General features: G+C 51.9%; 1 protein-coding gene across 20 annotated transcripts in view; it reads left to right on the top strand.

Moving 5' to 3' along the window:
* Dysf (dysferlin) overlaps positions 1-14848 on the top strand; it is a 204689-nt gene extending 189841 nt beyond the window's left edge. For all 20 annotated transcript variants that reach the window (XM_078029034.1, XM_078029038.1, XM_005322138.5 and 17 more), the window contains 5 exons: positions 2359-2458; positions 7247-7425; positions 9009-9118; positions 10692-10839; positions 14549-14848. In XM_078029034.1, coding sequence (XP_077885160.1) covers positions 2359-2458; positions 7247-7425; positions 9009-9118; positions 10692-10839; positions 14549-14587 — 576 coding nt within the window. In that variant the 3' untranslated portion in view covers positions 14588-14848. The remainder of the gene's footprint in view (positions 1-2358; positions 2459-7246; positions 7426-9008; positions 9119-10691; positions 10840-14548) is intronic.
* The last annotated feature ends 204 nt before the right edge of the window (positions 14849-15052 follow it).

Genomic DNA, 15052 nt, shown 5'->3' with positions numbered 1-15052 from the left:
CAGGTGGGCATGTGGCAGGGGGTGGCCAGAGGGGAGGTTTCTGTCTTTTTCTATAAAATAAGAGAAGAGAGATAAACTGGCCTGTCACGTGATCTGGGACAAGTGGAAAGGGTGGGAAACAGTGCCTATGCTGAGTGGGAGAAAGAGGAATGGGGAGGGGACATGGAGAATGCTGGTTGGTGGCATGAGAAGGGTGACCTGGCATCTCTGAGGGCCCAGGTGGAGTTGCTGATTAATAATTTGGGCATCAGTGAAGTTCTGTGTCTGCATCGAAGGCCATAGTGAAGAAGCTGGGTTAGCTCACGGGGTACCAGAGGAAGCACTGAGGGTGACCGGGAGGGTCTGGCTGGCCTGATGGCCTCCACTCGGAAGGAGAAGAGGGAGAGGAGTCAAAGAGTGAGTAAGAGGTACATTTGGGGACGAGGGGACAGCAGGTGCTCCTGACCTCAGGCTCTGTGCAGAGGATGGCTGGGGGCAGAGACTGAGGTCACAGGAGGAGGAGGAACAGAAACAGCCCAGGTGGTTCTGAAGGCAGCCTCTGGGGAGAAGGGGCCCTGGGTGGCAGGTGGAGCCATGCCCACAGCAGGGCCCTAATTAGCTGGTCTGGGCTGACGGACATGTCTGAGGTGGGCTGGTGCAGGGGCTGTGCAGCCTGTGGGCTCCCTGGGCCTGCTGCAGAGCCAGCCCTCGGCCGTGGGCTTCAGGGCCTCTGGCAGGCAGGCCCTCCAGGGACCCCATTAACCAGACGAGACTGTCGTAAAGTACAAGGTCTCCTTTCATCCGGCTGCTTTGAACCACCGCTGGTTGCCCTGGCCCAGCTCCCCACCTGGAGCCCAGCACACCCACCGGGGCCTGCAGTGCGGCAGGCACCCACCCTGCAAATAAACAGCTAGTAAAAGGGCCCAGGCTGGGAGCATAATGAGCGCCGGGGACCTGGGGGGCTCATTCCCCAGGCTGGAGCCCCCGCCCAGCTGCTCCCACCAGGGGCTGTTTGAACCTCTGGCTCATTACTGAGCCCATAAACCAGGCCGGCCAGAGGATCGGAGGCTGCTGGCGGCCCTGCAGGCGGGCCTGGAGCTGGCCATAAAAGCTGGCCAGAGGAGGCAGACACCTGCAGGAGGGCTGGGCTGGGCTGGGGCCTGGAAAAGGGGAACATCAGACAGAGGGCCGGGGGCCAGGGCGGCTGGGGACCTGGGCGCCTGCTCCAATCCAGGCAGCAGTCCTGTAGGTGGCTGTGCACCATGCCCACTTCTCAAGGGCCATGGTCATGGGCTCAGCAGAGAGCCCCGTGGGATCTGTGTGACCATGCTGCTCAGTGGGCACTCAGGACCCGTGAACCTGTTGTCCCCAGCACCTCCAGTGTCCCTGAGACTTGGGTTTAGGCCCTCCTCTGTCTGCCTCTCCAGATCTTCGCCTGTGCTTGCCACCAGCAAGAGAAAGAACAAGCCACTGTGAGCAGGACAGTCCAGTGACAGTCCTTGGGGTCGAGTGTGGCTGGAGTCAGGGGCTGGCTCGGGTCCACACCCCTCAGTTGCTCCATGAGGCTCTGAGGGAAGCAGTCCAAGGTGACCTGGCTCCAGGTGGAGCTGGTGTGAGGGAGGTGGGACCAGGAGAAAGGGACCCCTCCTCTTGTTCCAGTAGGAGGATGGGGACTCCCAGTGCTGGGGCAAGCTCTGGGGGTGCAGAGGTATGGAGAGGGGTGATGAGGGACGAGCTAGGGTCCTGGTCCCAGTGCCAGCTCCTTATCACAGTGTGCTGTGGTTCCTTCTGGTGCCAGCCAGGGTGGGTGGGGGACCCCACTGAGATCTCAGCCCTGCTGAGATCACTCTCAGAGCAGGACCCTGGAAGCTGACGGCCTGGGTTGGAACCCCAGCTTGCCACTTCCTGCCATGGGACTTTGGACAAGTTGCTTGCTTTGGTCTCCTCAGCTGAAAACATAGTGTCCCCTTGTAGGCTGTTGGAAGGATCGTGTGTCTAGTGGTAGAGGGCTGCCAATGTGTAGGAAATGTGACATTAATGTTCTTATTATTAGCTGTTAAACCTGGGCAAAGTCCTCTAACTCCTTCAAGCCTCAGTTCTATTGTCTGAAAAGCCAGTGATAACCTTGACTGACAGGGTTGGGAGGCCAATGGAGCCAGATGACGTGAGGTGAGCCTGTGTGGTCTTCTTGTGGATCCTGAACACTACCTTCCAGAATCTGCCCTGACCAGCCTTCCCACCAGGACTTGGCTCTGGCAGGTCCCACTCCAGGGACATCCTACTCCACTTCTTCTTCCAGGCAGCCCTCCAGGTTGCAGGGACTGTGGCTTCACTAATGTTTTATTCCCTGTTTCCTTCTCTGCTCTTCCTCTGGGCCAGGATGCCTTCTGGAGGCTGGACAAGACAGAGAGCAAAATCCCAGCAAGAGTGGTATTCCAGATCTGGGACAACGACAAGTTCTCCTTTGATGACTTTCTGGGTGAGCCTTGTTTCCGGTCGGCCAGCACTGTGTATCAGAGGCTGGTCCAGAACCCGCTGCGCTGTGTGTGTGTGTGTGTGTGTGTGTGTGTGTGTCCGTGTGCCCCTGGAAAACATGGTAGGGTTTTCTGCTCTCAGGGGGCTCAGAGTCACTGGGTCCCCAGTGCTGAGTGAAATGTATGACGGAGCAGTGTCAGAGTGATCAGAGTGGCCTCCAGGGTGGGCCTCGTGCAGGATGGGGGACTCGGGTTGGTGAGGAAGAGGGGAAGCTCAGGCTGAAGCCTGCACAGGTGTGTGCTGCCTGTCACGGCTGAATGGCTTCGTGCTTGGCGGGTGCTCTCATTGCACCCCAGTCCAGACAGATTGAGTCCAGAAATCACAGTGTTCCAGCCACTGCTCCTCCTTGTGCCCAGGTGCTGGCTGAAAGAACAAACCACAGACTCCATCCCCCGATCCCAGGGGTCTGGTGGGGCTGGTGTGATCCTGAGCTGGGAGCAGGGAGCTGGGCTGAAGGGTTAGCAGAGGCAGTGCCTCTGCAGGGGTGGGAGGTGGGGACACAGATGGCGACTCTGCATTAGCTCTTCCAGTGTTAACTCTGGAAAACGGGGTCCATCCATAGGGTATTATTCATAAAATGCCACGAGAAAGAAATGAAATGCTGACCCACGACACCATGGAGGAACCTTAGGAATAAGCTCAGTGGGTGGTGGTTCATGTCTGTCATCCCAGCGGCTGAGGAAGCTGAGGCAGGAGGATCACGAGTTCAAAGCCAGCCTCAGCAACTTAGTGAGGCTGGATGTGGCTCAGTGGTTACGTGCCCATGGGTTCAATCCCAGTACAAAAAAAGAAAAAAGAAAAAAAGAAAAACATGCTGAGTAAAAGAAGCCAGATGCAGAAGGACAGCTATTACATGACTCCGTGTATAGGAAAGGCCCACAGGAGGCGAATCCACAGAGAGGCAGAACCATCTGTGGGGATTGGGAGGAAGAGGCAGGGAGGAAAGGGACTGTTTAGTGGGTACAGGGGTTTCTTTTGGGGCCGATGAAAATGTTCTGGAATTAGATGGTGTCAGTGGTTACACAACTCTAAATGCACTAGAAGCCGTTGATTTGCACATTTAAAAATGGTTACAGTGCGGGCTGGGGTTGTAGCTCAGTGGTAGAGCCCTGGCCTCACACATGTAGGGCATTGGGTTCAACACTCAGCACCACATAAAAATAAAGGTATTGTGTGCATCGACAACTAAAAATATTTTTTTTAAATGGTTAAAGTGGTAAATTTTATGCTGTTTGAATTTTACCTCAATTGAAAAAAAATTTTAAAAAGAATTTGAATCCATGGTAAAGGCAGCCCACGGAAGTCAGGATTCCTGCTTCCATTTCTGCTCTGCCATCTGGGAGCAGGGTGGCCTGCGGCAGATCACCGATGTCCTCCTGGATGGCTCTGGATTGCAGAAAGGGGAGCCCTCAGCCTCTGCAGGGGGCGTTCTGAGGAGCAGCTCCCAGCAGGGGAGGGCTGGCTGCCCATTAAACTGCTCTTGTTCCCTGGGACTCCCACAGTCCAGGTCCCATGCCCAGCAATCAGCACACTTAGGGCTGGGAGCTGCTCAGGACTTCATTAAGAGTCAGATGTAAAAGTGATGGCACCCAATTTGAATTTTGTTATTTGGCTTGTTGTTTTGTCTATTATTCCTGTAGAAAGATTAGATGACCACGGTAAGAATGGTTCTTCCTCCTCCTTAATCTCACCACCCAGAGATAACCTCTACCCACCTTTTGATGTACACTATTGTATGTTGGTTCATTGATAAACAAACATGGGTATGTATGCATTCTATGTAGACATATGACATGTATATAAATATCCATCTGCACAGTATGTGAATGGGTGTATATCACACATATTGTTTTATATTCTGGGTTTCTTTTTTTTAATTTAACATTTTGAGAGCACCCTCTCTGGTCCATGGGCATCCATCTACATTGACATCTGCATCACCACATTTGCCTGCCCGGGGTTTCATTGTATAGATGGAGCCTACTTTGCTTGGTTTATCCTCTCTCGGTAGATCGTCAGGCCATCTTTGGTTTTCCCAATGTGAGTGACATCCCTAGGCAGACATATTTGGAGCCTTTGTACATAGCTGTCCTTAACTGTAGGAAGTGGATTTGATAGAGTCTGCACATTTTAATGGTTTTTGAAACATTTTGTTCATTTGCCCTCCAGAAATATCTTATTTATATTCCTACTTGTGTCCTGTTTGTACAAGGGTGACATTTCTCCTAAACATTTGCTACCACTGTTACTTTTTTTTTAAAAAAAAATTGTCAAATTTGAGATGTTCATCTTTTATTCTTGGTTTTCAGAGCTTTTTATATATTAAGGATACCTTGCAAATTTCTTGCCATTTTTTCATTTGGTCTTAATATTTTTATGGAAACTTTTTGCTATAGACATTAAAATTTGGGGGCATCATGGACTAGGGATGAAGCTGAAGAGTAGGGTGCTTGCTTAGCCTGCATAAGTCCTTGGCTTCAATCTTTAGGTTGGGAAAAAAAAAATGGAGACATTTATACTTTATGGAGTGAGGGTTCAGAATTAATTTTGAAAAAGGAAAAAAAAAAGAAAATTGTATGTTTACTGAATTAGAAAATAGTGTTGAAAATAAGTTAAACAGGCTTATACTCTATTTTTTGGTGGTATTAGGATTGAATCCAGGGCCTCACATATGCTAGGAGAGTGCTCTGCCTCTAAGCTATATAACCACCCACCCTATGCCCCTGCTCCTCTTTTTAAAAAATTTGAGACTGGGTCTCACTAAATTGCTGAGGCTGACTTCCAACTTGTGATCCTCTGCCTCAGCCTCCTGAATAGGTAGGAGTCTAAGCGTGTCCCACCACATCCCACTTCATCCTTTGTTTTTAAAAATAAACTTCATAAAACCATTAGCAAATACTATCTTTTAATTCTATGAGATTTCTCTTTTCCACTTTATACCATGTTTTATAATTGATAGTTTATACCCTTTGAATATTTGTTACTTTTTAGTCTTAATAGTTAAGCATCTATAATCTCATCATCCCGAGATAATCCTTTTGTTTCCTTAATCATCTTTAATGTAGATTGTGATAGGATAATTTGTGTGTGTTTGCGTGTGTGTGTGTGTGTCTTAATACTCTGATATTTACTTAATATTATATTGGGATCATATTTCAAATGGGAAATTAATATTTATCTGCACTGGGTGGAGGGACATATGGGTGGATAGATAGATGAATGTGATGCATTGGTGAACAAGTGGATAGATATAGTGCTGAACAGGTGGAGGCTAAGAGGGAGGTAGATGGGTTGACGTGGGTGGGTAGATAAAAGGATAGATGGATAAATGGATGGGTAGAAAGAAAGAAAGCCAGGAAAAATAATAGGATCCAATGCCCAGCCACAGAAACTAAGCATTGTACGCTGAGAAAAATCTAAGCTTACCATGATAATAATCTCTTCAATTTGGCCCCAGAAACAATTTTGCAATCCATCTCTCCCATGAGTCCCTCATGACGCGTGCTCCAATCCTGTTGACTCCATCACATTTGATTGGATTAGGTGAAGCCATGAGATTGCTGTTCTTGAAGGTCAAAAATAGTTACCTATTGGTATTTTGATATGGTTGAACCAAATAGCTGCAGCTATGGAGAGAGGATGAGTAGCACGGTAGGGTAGGTGACTCTCACAAGGTGGCTGGTTGGAAAGCCGGGTGGGTGGATGAAGAGACAGGGGTGAACCACAGTGAGGACCCGCTTCATACCTCCTAGGAGGGCAAGAATATAGTAATGTTACCAAGATGAAGTCAGAGGTGTTGAGGATGTGCAGAAATCGGAACCTTTGTACCTTGCTGGGGTGGGTGTGACATGGTGCAGCTGCTGTGGAGAATGGTGTGGGTATTGCTCACACACCTGGATTACCATAGGAGCAGCAGTGCTCCCAGGGAATTGAAAACAGGAACGCAGAGACTTGTATGCCAACGTTTACTGCAGTATTATGCACAGTGGTCAAAAAGTGAAACAACTCAGGTCCATCAACACATGTATCAATAAATAAAATGGGTTATATACATATAATGGAATATTATTCAACCATAAAAAGAATGTTACTGATGTGTACTACAATGTGTCTGAGGTTTGCCAACATAATCAGTGAAATAATCCAGAGGCATAAGGGCAAATATTGTATGATTCCCCTTGTGTGAAATATCTAGGAAAGGCAAATTAATAGAGATGGAAGGTAGACTAGAGATCTCCAAGGTCTAAGGGAAGAGGAGAATAGGAAGTTTTTGCTTAATGGATACAGAGTTTCTATTTGGAGATGAAAACATTTTGGAAATACTGGGGATGGTTTCGCAACACTGTGACTGGAGTTAACGCCAACAAATTGTACATTTAAAATGGGTTAAGACAATCCATTTTATGGTATATATATTTCATCTTGATAAAAGTAATTTTAAAAAACCTGGTGAATGTAGACGTCTGTGTGTGAATGGGTTTGTCTGTAGTAAGGTGAAGGGCAGAAGCGGGGGGCTTGTTAAGGATGAGTCAACAAGATGAATGCAGGTGGACACTGAGTAGATGGATGGGAAACTGGGGAGGGAATGAGAGGCTCCAGATGGGGGGTGGACAGTTTGTGGGATCTGGCCCATGGCTAAGCCATGAATTGAAGCGGAGGAGGTGACGGTGAGCTTTCTCTAGCCTGCCTGCCTTAGGGCCACCCAAGGCCAAAGCACATCTCTCTGTGGCAGGCTCCCTGCAGCTGGATCTCAACCGCATGCCCAAGCCAGCCAAGACGGCTGAGAAGTGCTCCCTGGACCAGCTGGACGACACCTTCCACCCGGAATTGTTTGTGTCCCTTTTTGAGCAGAAGACAGTGAAGGGCTGGTGGCCCTGTGTAGCAGAGGAGGGTGAGAAGAAGATTCTCGCGGTGAGTCTTGCTTCCCCAGCCCCCCGGTGGAGGGTGCCTGGTGGCTTCTTCCTTAGAGAGTGGCGGGGAGCACGTGCTCCCTTCTCCTCTCCTCTGTCCCTCTAGTTTCCAGGGCATTCTCCTCCCCTGTCCCCGTTCTCATCCTCAGCCTTTCTTTCCTTTGAGGCTCACACCCAGGGGACACTTAATTAAATAGACTATGATGGCTGGGCAGGGCGTGTAATCCAAGCAGCTCTGGAGGCTGAGGCAGGAGGATCACGAGTTCAAAGCCAGCCTCAGCAGTGGTGAGGCCCTAAGCAACTCAGTGAGACTCTGTCTCTGAATAAAATACAAAATAGGGCTGGGGATGTGGCTCAGTGGTGGAGTGCCCCTGAGTGCAATCCCTGGTACCAAAAAAATATAAATAAAAAATAAATAGATGGATGGATACATAGATAATGGACGATGCTTCTATTCTGTGTGTTCCTAACAGTGATCTGGGTTTCCTGGGGGATGGACGGGGTCTTGTCTCTCCCATTGGAGCAGGACCCTCCCTCCTGGGGATCATCCTGGCTCTGCTCTCCTTGCTGAGAGGTTTGATCTGGGGGTGATTAGAGGACCAGGGAGAACCTTCTTTCTGCCCATCCCCCAGCTCAGAGCAGCTGCAGAAGGAAGCGAATCCCAGACACAGAAACAGCCGGCAGCCAGCCAACCCTAAAGTGGCCCTTGAAATAAAATACCCTTGTTATGTGAAGAATTGTAATGATTACTACAAAATACTAACACCCCAAATGAAGCATGAGCAAAGGACCTCCGTAGATAATCCACAGAAGTGCAGATGTCCATTAATCATGCAAAAAAGGGGTTTATTCCTTCTAGTAATTAAAAGACTATTTTTAATGTGATTTTTTTTTGTTTATTAAATTAGATATCAAAAAAGAAATACTGACCAATGGTGAGAACGTAGAGAGACAGACCTCCTTATTTACTTTGCTAGGAATGTTAGAGGTTTTAGTGTGGGGAGAAGCACTTTGGTAGCATACAGCTAGAGATGTAACCATATTTATGCCTTTGGACTCTGTTGTCCCACTGCTAAACTCTCTTCTAAAGAAATAACCAGATAAAACGAAATAGTTCTGGGATGTTTGCTGCAGCATTATTTTATAATATCAAAGGGTTGGAAACAACCTAAATGAACCAAAATAAGTAGTTTACTAAAATACATTACAGTCAAGCACCCATGAAATGTTTTACAATCATTAAAAACCAAACTTTAAAGAATATATAATTATATGCTGAAATATATTCCTAAGTGAAAAGGGCGAGCCGTAGACCTGTGTGTACAGTGTGATATTCCCTGCACTTGCAGCTTTGGGGCATAAAAGGTTATTGACTGCTTGTCTGCACGCGGTGGAGGTATGGATGACAATCTTTCTTTATACACTTCTGTAGATTCTAAGTGTTCCCCAGGGAGCGGGTTCGGCTTTTATCATCACAACATCTTAAAAATATTAAAACAATGAAGTGGCCTTGTGTGCATCCCAGCCTGGCTCCTCTCCAGGCCACCTGGTAGTCCCTAACCAGACTGTGTGTCCCTCCCACAGGGCAAGCTGGAAATGACCTTGGAGATCGTGTCAGAGAGTGAGCATGAGGAGCGGCCTGCTGGCCAGGGACGGGACGAACCCAACATGAACCCAAAGCTCGAGGATCCAAAGTTAGTGCCCAGCCCCATTCCTGGTGCCCAGGAGGTAGAGGGGTACAGGCCCTCCTGGGGGGCACCCAATGCACAGCCATGCACAGGTCACAAGGCCCACATGGCTCAGAGAGGGGGCAGGTGACAGGCATCATGTCAGGGGTTGTGTGCCAACGTGCTGTCATGCAGCATGTACACCTTGTCCTTGGGAACCGTCCCTGTTGGGTGGTCATTATCCCCATTTTACAGGTGAGAAAACAAAGCAAAGTTAAATAAGGTTTTTCCAACTAGGAAAGTAGGAAGCTGAAATTCTCCAGTGTGCTCTGATTAGCTCTCATCCAGGTCTTTCCCTTCACCGTGCTGCCTCCATGACTGTCCTCTGGTGTTGTGGCTTTCGGATGGCTTTTTGGGCTTTATTTTCCCATCTGTGAAATGGGGAGACCAGTGCTTTTTTTTCCCCGACTAAATTTGATTTTTATTTTATTTTATTTATTTTTTATTAGTTACACATGACAATACAATGATCTTGACATTTCATACATTTGAATCAAATGGGGTATAATTTCTCATTTTTCTGATTGTAAATACAATTTTTAAATCCCCTTTTTTATACCATACATCTCTTAGGAAAATAAACCAAGCCAATGGATGTGGGCTTCTCAAAGGCAGCTCCTGGACAGTCACTAAAAGACACTTGGGGCCAGGCAGAGTGGCATATGCCTGTAATCCCAGTGGCTTGGGAGGCTGAGGCAGGAAGATTGCAAGTTCAAAGCCAGCCTCAGCAACTTAGTGAGGTCCTCAGCAACTTAGCAAGACCCTGCCACTAAATAAAATATAAAAAAAGGGCTGGGGACCTGGCTCAGTGGTTAAATGCCCCTGTGTTCGATTCCTGGTACAAAGAAAAAAAAAAAAGACTTGGGAACTTGGGGCTGTGTATGATGTCCCCAGCCAGCCTGCTTAGTACAGACGGCTCATTTTGACACAGCGCTATCCTGAGTGCCATGCATCTGGCCGAGCTGTGAGGGGTGTGGTTGCCCCCGGATGCTGGGATCTGGTAGACAGAGAAGAGAAAGCCGTGAGACCCAGGGCTACAACCAGACGTGAACACGGCCTTGATCTGGACACAGAATCCTGTGTGTTCTTTTGAGCCGTGGGGCTGGTTGAAGGGAGGGTTTTGAGGTTCTTGGTTGGGAGTGAAAGAAAATCAGCCTCTGGGTTCTCTTCCCACCATCCTCCCCGAGTGCGGCCCAGCCATGGCCGTCTGGGAAAGTGGGTAGCTGCTCTGGGGCCCGTGGGCCACGGCTCACCCAACATGGCAGCTCCCAAATCTGGGGTCTGTGATGAAGGCCTGAGGCGTGGGCTCCGGGGAAGGCTCCTGGGGAGGGCAGCTGGGGACCAGCTCCAGAGCACTGAGAACAGGAGGGAGTCAGAGTCAGGGCTGATGCTGCAGCAGGGGCTGGGGACAGGGATGCAGACCTCAGGGGCTGAGTTTAGGGGCAGAGGCTGGAGGCCAGGTGAGTCCTGGGCACCCTGGAGGCCAGGGCTATTCGACCTGCAGGCTCAGGTTCGCTGACTCCTGGGGTCTTGCTTCCAGGCGCCCTGACACCTCTTTCCTGTGGTTCACCTCCCCGTACAAGACTGTGAAGTTCATCCTGTGGCGGCGCTTCCGGTGCGCCTTCATCCTCTTCCTCATCCTCTTCATCCTGCTGCTGTTCCTGGGCATCTTCGTCTACGCCTTCCCGGTGAGCAGGCCCGATGGGGAGGCAGCTGTGCCGATCTGGGGGAGCTGTGGGGCTGCTGGGGAAGCTCATCCTCAGGAAGAGGAGTAGCCTCTGTCCCCAGGAGTCCCTGGTCCCATGAGGGGACTAAGGATGACCCCTGGGGAGCCTTTAGTCCCAGGGGGGAAACTGAGTCCTTGCCCTGTTGGGGAGACACAGGGGTCTTCAGCGAGCCCCTGGAACCTGTGTAGTCAAGGGGTTGGCAAAAGATGAGGCCCCTTGGGATGGAGCGAGCAGGGGAAACTTCTGGAAAGACGACGTGGAAACTGGGTTTGGACAGGAAGTTAAGAACTGGGGGGACCACAGGGGATGGCCACTCTGCCTTGAGGACCCCACTTGCTAAGTCCAGAGGAAGAGAGAGGCAGGATGCAGGAGAGGGTCCCGGTGTCTCCTGAAGACCTTGGTAGAGTGTGTCCTGCCTCCTGCAGTGGGGGTGGGGCTGGAGAAAGGGGAGGCCCAGGGGTCTGGCCCAGGAGCCCCTCAGGTTGGCAGGGCACACAGTGGAGGGTCCCTTTCACTTGGTAAGAAGCCAGCTGATACCTGGCAAAGAGCTTGCTAGGCCCACACCCATGATGGCTGCTGTGTCCCAGCTCCATGGGACCCTGCCCCGGGGAAGGGGGGCTCAGGTGTCTGCCCTGGCTTTTACAGGTAACTCTGAAAATGCCCCAGCCCCCAGTGTCTCTAGAACTTCAGACATTGAAAGGATCACAGCATTCTCAGGATCACACCTGATTTCTCACGTCCTTTACATCTTTGTAATATGAGCATTCTAAACCTATATAAAAAACGTACAGAGAAGGGTGTCACCAGCCCCTGGATACACTGATTTTCACAGCAAAGACTCGGAGGGGAAGGGCTGGCTCCAGCACACAGCTCCTGCCCAGGGATCACTGGTTTCTCACTTCAGTCCGGGAGCCTCGTCCTCATTGCAGTAGCTGCTGGGAATGACTCCCAGGCAGCTCTTTGCTCTGTGAACCTTCCAGGAGGTGGAAAGGGGTGGAGACTCCCCTGCTGAGAGTTGGTAGCTGGCATTGCCTTGTCGGCAGAGTGTGTCCCAGAGGAGGAAGCCTTGAAACCATAGACCACCCCATGCTGTCTCTAATGTCATAAACGGAGAGGAGCCACGGAGGGACGGATGTCCAGGCCCCAGCTCTCTAGGGGCCAACGCAAGAAAGAAGGCCCAGAACCAGGATGGCTGATGGGTCCAGCTACGGGCCAGGCCCCCCACGCTGGCTGGGGTCACCTCGGGTGCCTTGTTAACATGTTTTCTGGGGCTAGCAAGAAGAGTTGAGGTCAACTGGCCAAACTGGACTGTGGTGAACCCAGATTGGGGGGCCCTGGAAGTTTGTATCATTTCAGGGGCCTCTTTAAGAAAGGAGAAAGAGATCCCAAGGTTAGAGACAGGTCTGTAGAAGGAACCACTCAAGTATGGTGTCCTGGAGCACAAGCTGCTGCCGGAGGTGACCTGGGCTGTGACGAGGCCCCAGAACTTCTGCCTGGGATTTGCTCCCAGGGGCGGCCCAGGCTGCCCAGCTCCCGTCTCTGGGTCAGCTCCAGCTGGGTTTTGCTCACTGGGCATACCAGCTGCCATCAGCTAGCTGGGAGGCTTTCTCAAGCCAGCACATGTGTCTGGGCAGAGTGGGCACGTTGGGGGCATGAGGAGATGAGGAGGCCTGTGCCACCAGAAGTTCTTGGTTTCCTGGGAGACATTGAATAAGGACGACCACAGAATAAGGCCAGCCACCGTGGCTAATCGAACATTCCATTAGGAGTCCCAAGCTGTAGGGGTTAGGAAGGGGGGCTGGTGCAGGCACGCTCCTCCACGTGGGCCTGAAGCCACCAGCACCAGCATCATCGGGGAACTGGCTAGAATGCAGAGTCCTGGGCCAGCCCCCAGAGTTTGCCTTTGGGCACACTGACGTTGGAGAAGTGCTGTTAAATGAGATGGAGTTCTGCACTTGAACTCAGCAAGACCAGCTCCACCCATGACTTCTTGTGTGACCTTGGCAAGGTGGAGGCGGTGGGGGGTGGTGGTGGGGGACGACCAGGTCAGCTCTGGCCTTTTGTGACTGTGACTAGGACCAGGGGAACTCCTTCAACTTCCTTGTGGAGCAGCATATCAAGCCATGTCTCTTCCCAAAGAGCCCAGGGGAGGGCAGGGGAAGGCCCCAAGCAGCACCCCCACTGCCCTTTCTATGCCTAACCCCAGGCCACAGCCAGCTTGCCCACCTTATGGGGCCTTTGGGTGGCAGACCTAGGATCTGGGAAGGAGTCTCTCTGCCTGGCTGGTGGGAAGGGGAGGCTTCTAGTCCTTTCTAGCCTGTGGTCCTTCTGTGTCCCTGGGGCTAGCCTTAGCCTCAGCCATGTGGGCAGGAGCCGAGTAGCATTTTGGGGGTCCTGTTCAGAGGCCCTCCCCTGACTCCTGGACTCCTTAACAGTATCACTGTCCCTCAAGTCTTTCTAGAAATTGTCCTCTTTAAATACTGACCCTGCCTTCCCTCTCCTACAGCCAACAAGGAGGGGCACATCCTAGTCCAGGGCGCCAAGGACCCAGGGGCCAGCCTGGGACTGAGGCAGCAGGACTTTTGCTTGTAGGCTTTGCTCCAGGCTGGGAAAGTCCTGCTCCCCTTCACCCAAGTCAGTCACCTGGCCAGTCCCACTTCTGTGAGGACTGGACTGGTGCCCCTCACCTGGCTTTCAGGCCAGGGACACAGGGCTTATGCTAGCTGGCCCAAGCCAGGCCCAGTGGAGAGGGGCCCAGGGTGGGGCTGCTCCCCTCCAGTGGGCCCAGTCCCCCGCCCTCTTGGAAATTCCCCTGGGAGGGGCGAGGGGGCAGCCTGTCTGATTCCTCTCGGCTCCCCCCTCGGAGCCAGCTGGGAGCAGGGCCAGCGTGGGGAGGCAAGAGGAGAATTGGCGGGGAAGGCCGGCCGGCTTTGTTTCCAGAGTTGGCTTCCCCGGGCCGGCGCTGGGGAACATACTGTCCCAATTAGGAGCCCTGTGTTGTGTTGTGTATGTGTTCATGGTTTTTTGGAGGGTGGAGTGGGGAGGGGAGGTTCCTGTCAGTCCTGCAGCAGGCCGGGCTAAATCAAGGGCCACCCATCTCTGGTCCTGCCCCACGTCAGGGCTCCACAGCCCAACTCTCTCTCTGGCAGGAGCAGGGTGACCAATGAGATTGGGGTTTCCATGCGTGTGTGTGTGTGTGTGTGTGTGTGTGTGTGTGTGTGTGTGTATGGAGGCCATAGGGGAGAATTGTGGCCCTGCCTTCAGCATCAGGAAGAGCCCAGGGTGGGCCTCCCGAGGCTAGGCCCTTGGGGATCAGAGTCCCTTGGCCAGGGCCTTGATGATCAGAGTCCTGGTTGGAAGGTGGGAGTGGGCCCCAGACTAATGGAAGAGAAGATGGGACAATTCAGGTGGCCTTGGTCCTAGATATGGGGAGGGTGTGAGTGGCTTCAGGAGGGCATGGGTTTGCCTGATGGGTGGGTGTGCCAGTCAGGGTGGAGTTTGTTCCAAGTGTGGGGGAGAAGCAGGTGTGGGCAAGGAGTGGGCAGGTGGGTGAGGAGCCATGAGCCTCCTTTCCCAATCTCCTACCTGTCACTCAGACCTGTCCAGGTGCTCTGGCTGTGCCTGCCCGGAAAGGGGTCACCAAGTGTCCCTGCCTCCTTCCTCCCTCCAGAACTATGCTGCCATGAAGCTGGTGAAGCCCTTCAGCTGAGGACCCTCCTGTTCTGGAGAAGGGGGCGCGGGCTGCCCTCCCAGTCAGGGCTGGCCTGCCTCGTCCGCCCAGCTCAGCCGAGCTCCTGCAGACCTCCGCAGCCTGACCCTCCTGCCAGGTTGGGCGGATAGCACCTGCTGCAAGAGTGACTGACGAACATGTTGCTCTGGGATCACCCACTTTCATCATCTCTTTCTCCCCCCATCTGATCCCCTTTTGGATCAGCTCATATAATTTCAGTATAAAACAGACTGAACCACAGAGTGCATTGACTGTGTACTTGAGCAGGGAGGGGAGTGGGGGTGGCTGGGCAGGGGAGGGGTGTGTCTGGGTGGACCAGGTGAGCGCCAGGTGCCACCATTGCTGGTATGGCCTTTCAGTGGGAGAAGCAGGTGGGCAGGGCCCCTGGAACTGCTTTTACAAGGCTGCCTGGGGGTAGGGGGCTTGGAGCCCGGGTGTCTGGCT

This window comes from Ictidomys tridecemlineatus, chromosome 12, assembly GCF_052094955.1.
Source record: "Ictidomys tridecemlineatus isolate mIctTri1 chromosome 12, mIctTri1.hap1, whole genome shotgun sequence".
NCBI classification, from domain to species: Eukaryota; Metazoa; Chordata; class Mammalia; order Rodentia; family Sciuridae; genus Ictidomys; species Ictidomys tridecemlineatus.
Note: the sequence above shows the minus strand (reverse complement) of the source record. Positions and strands in the feature narration are given on the sequence as shown.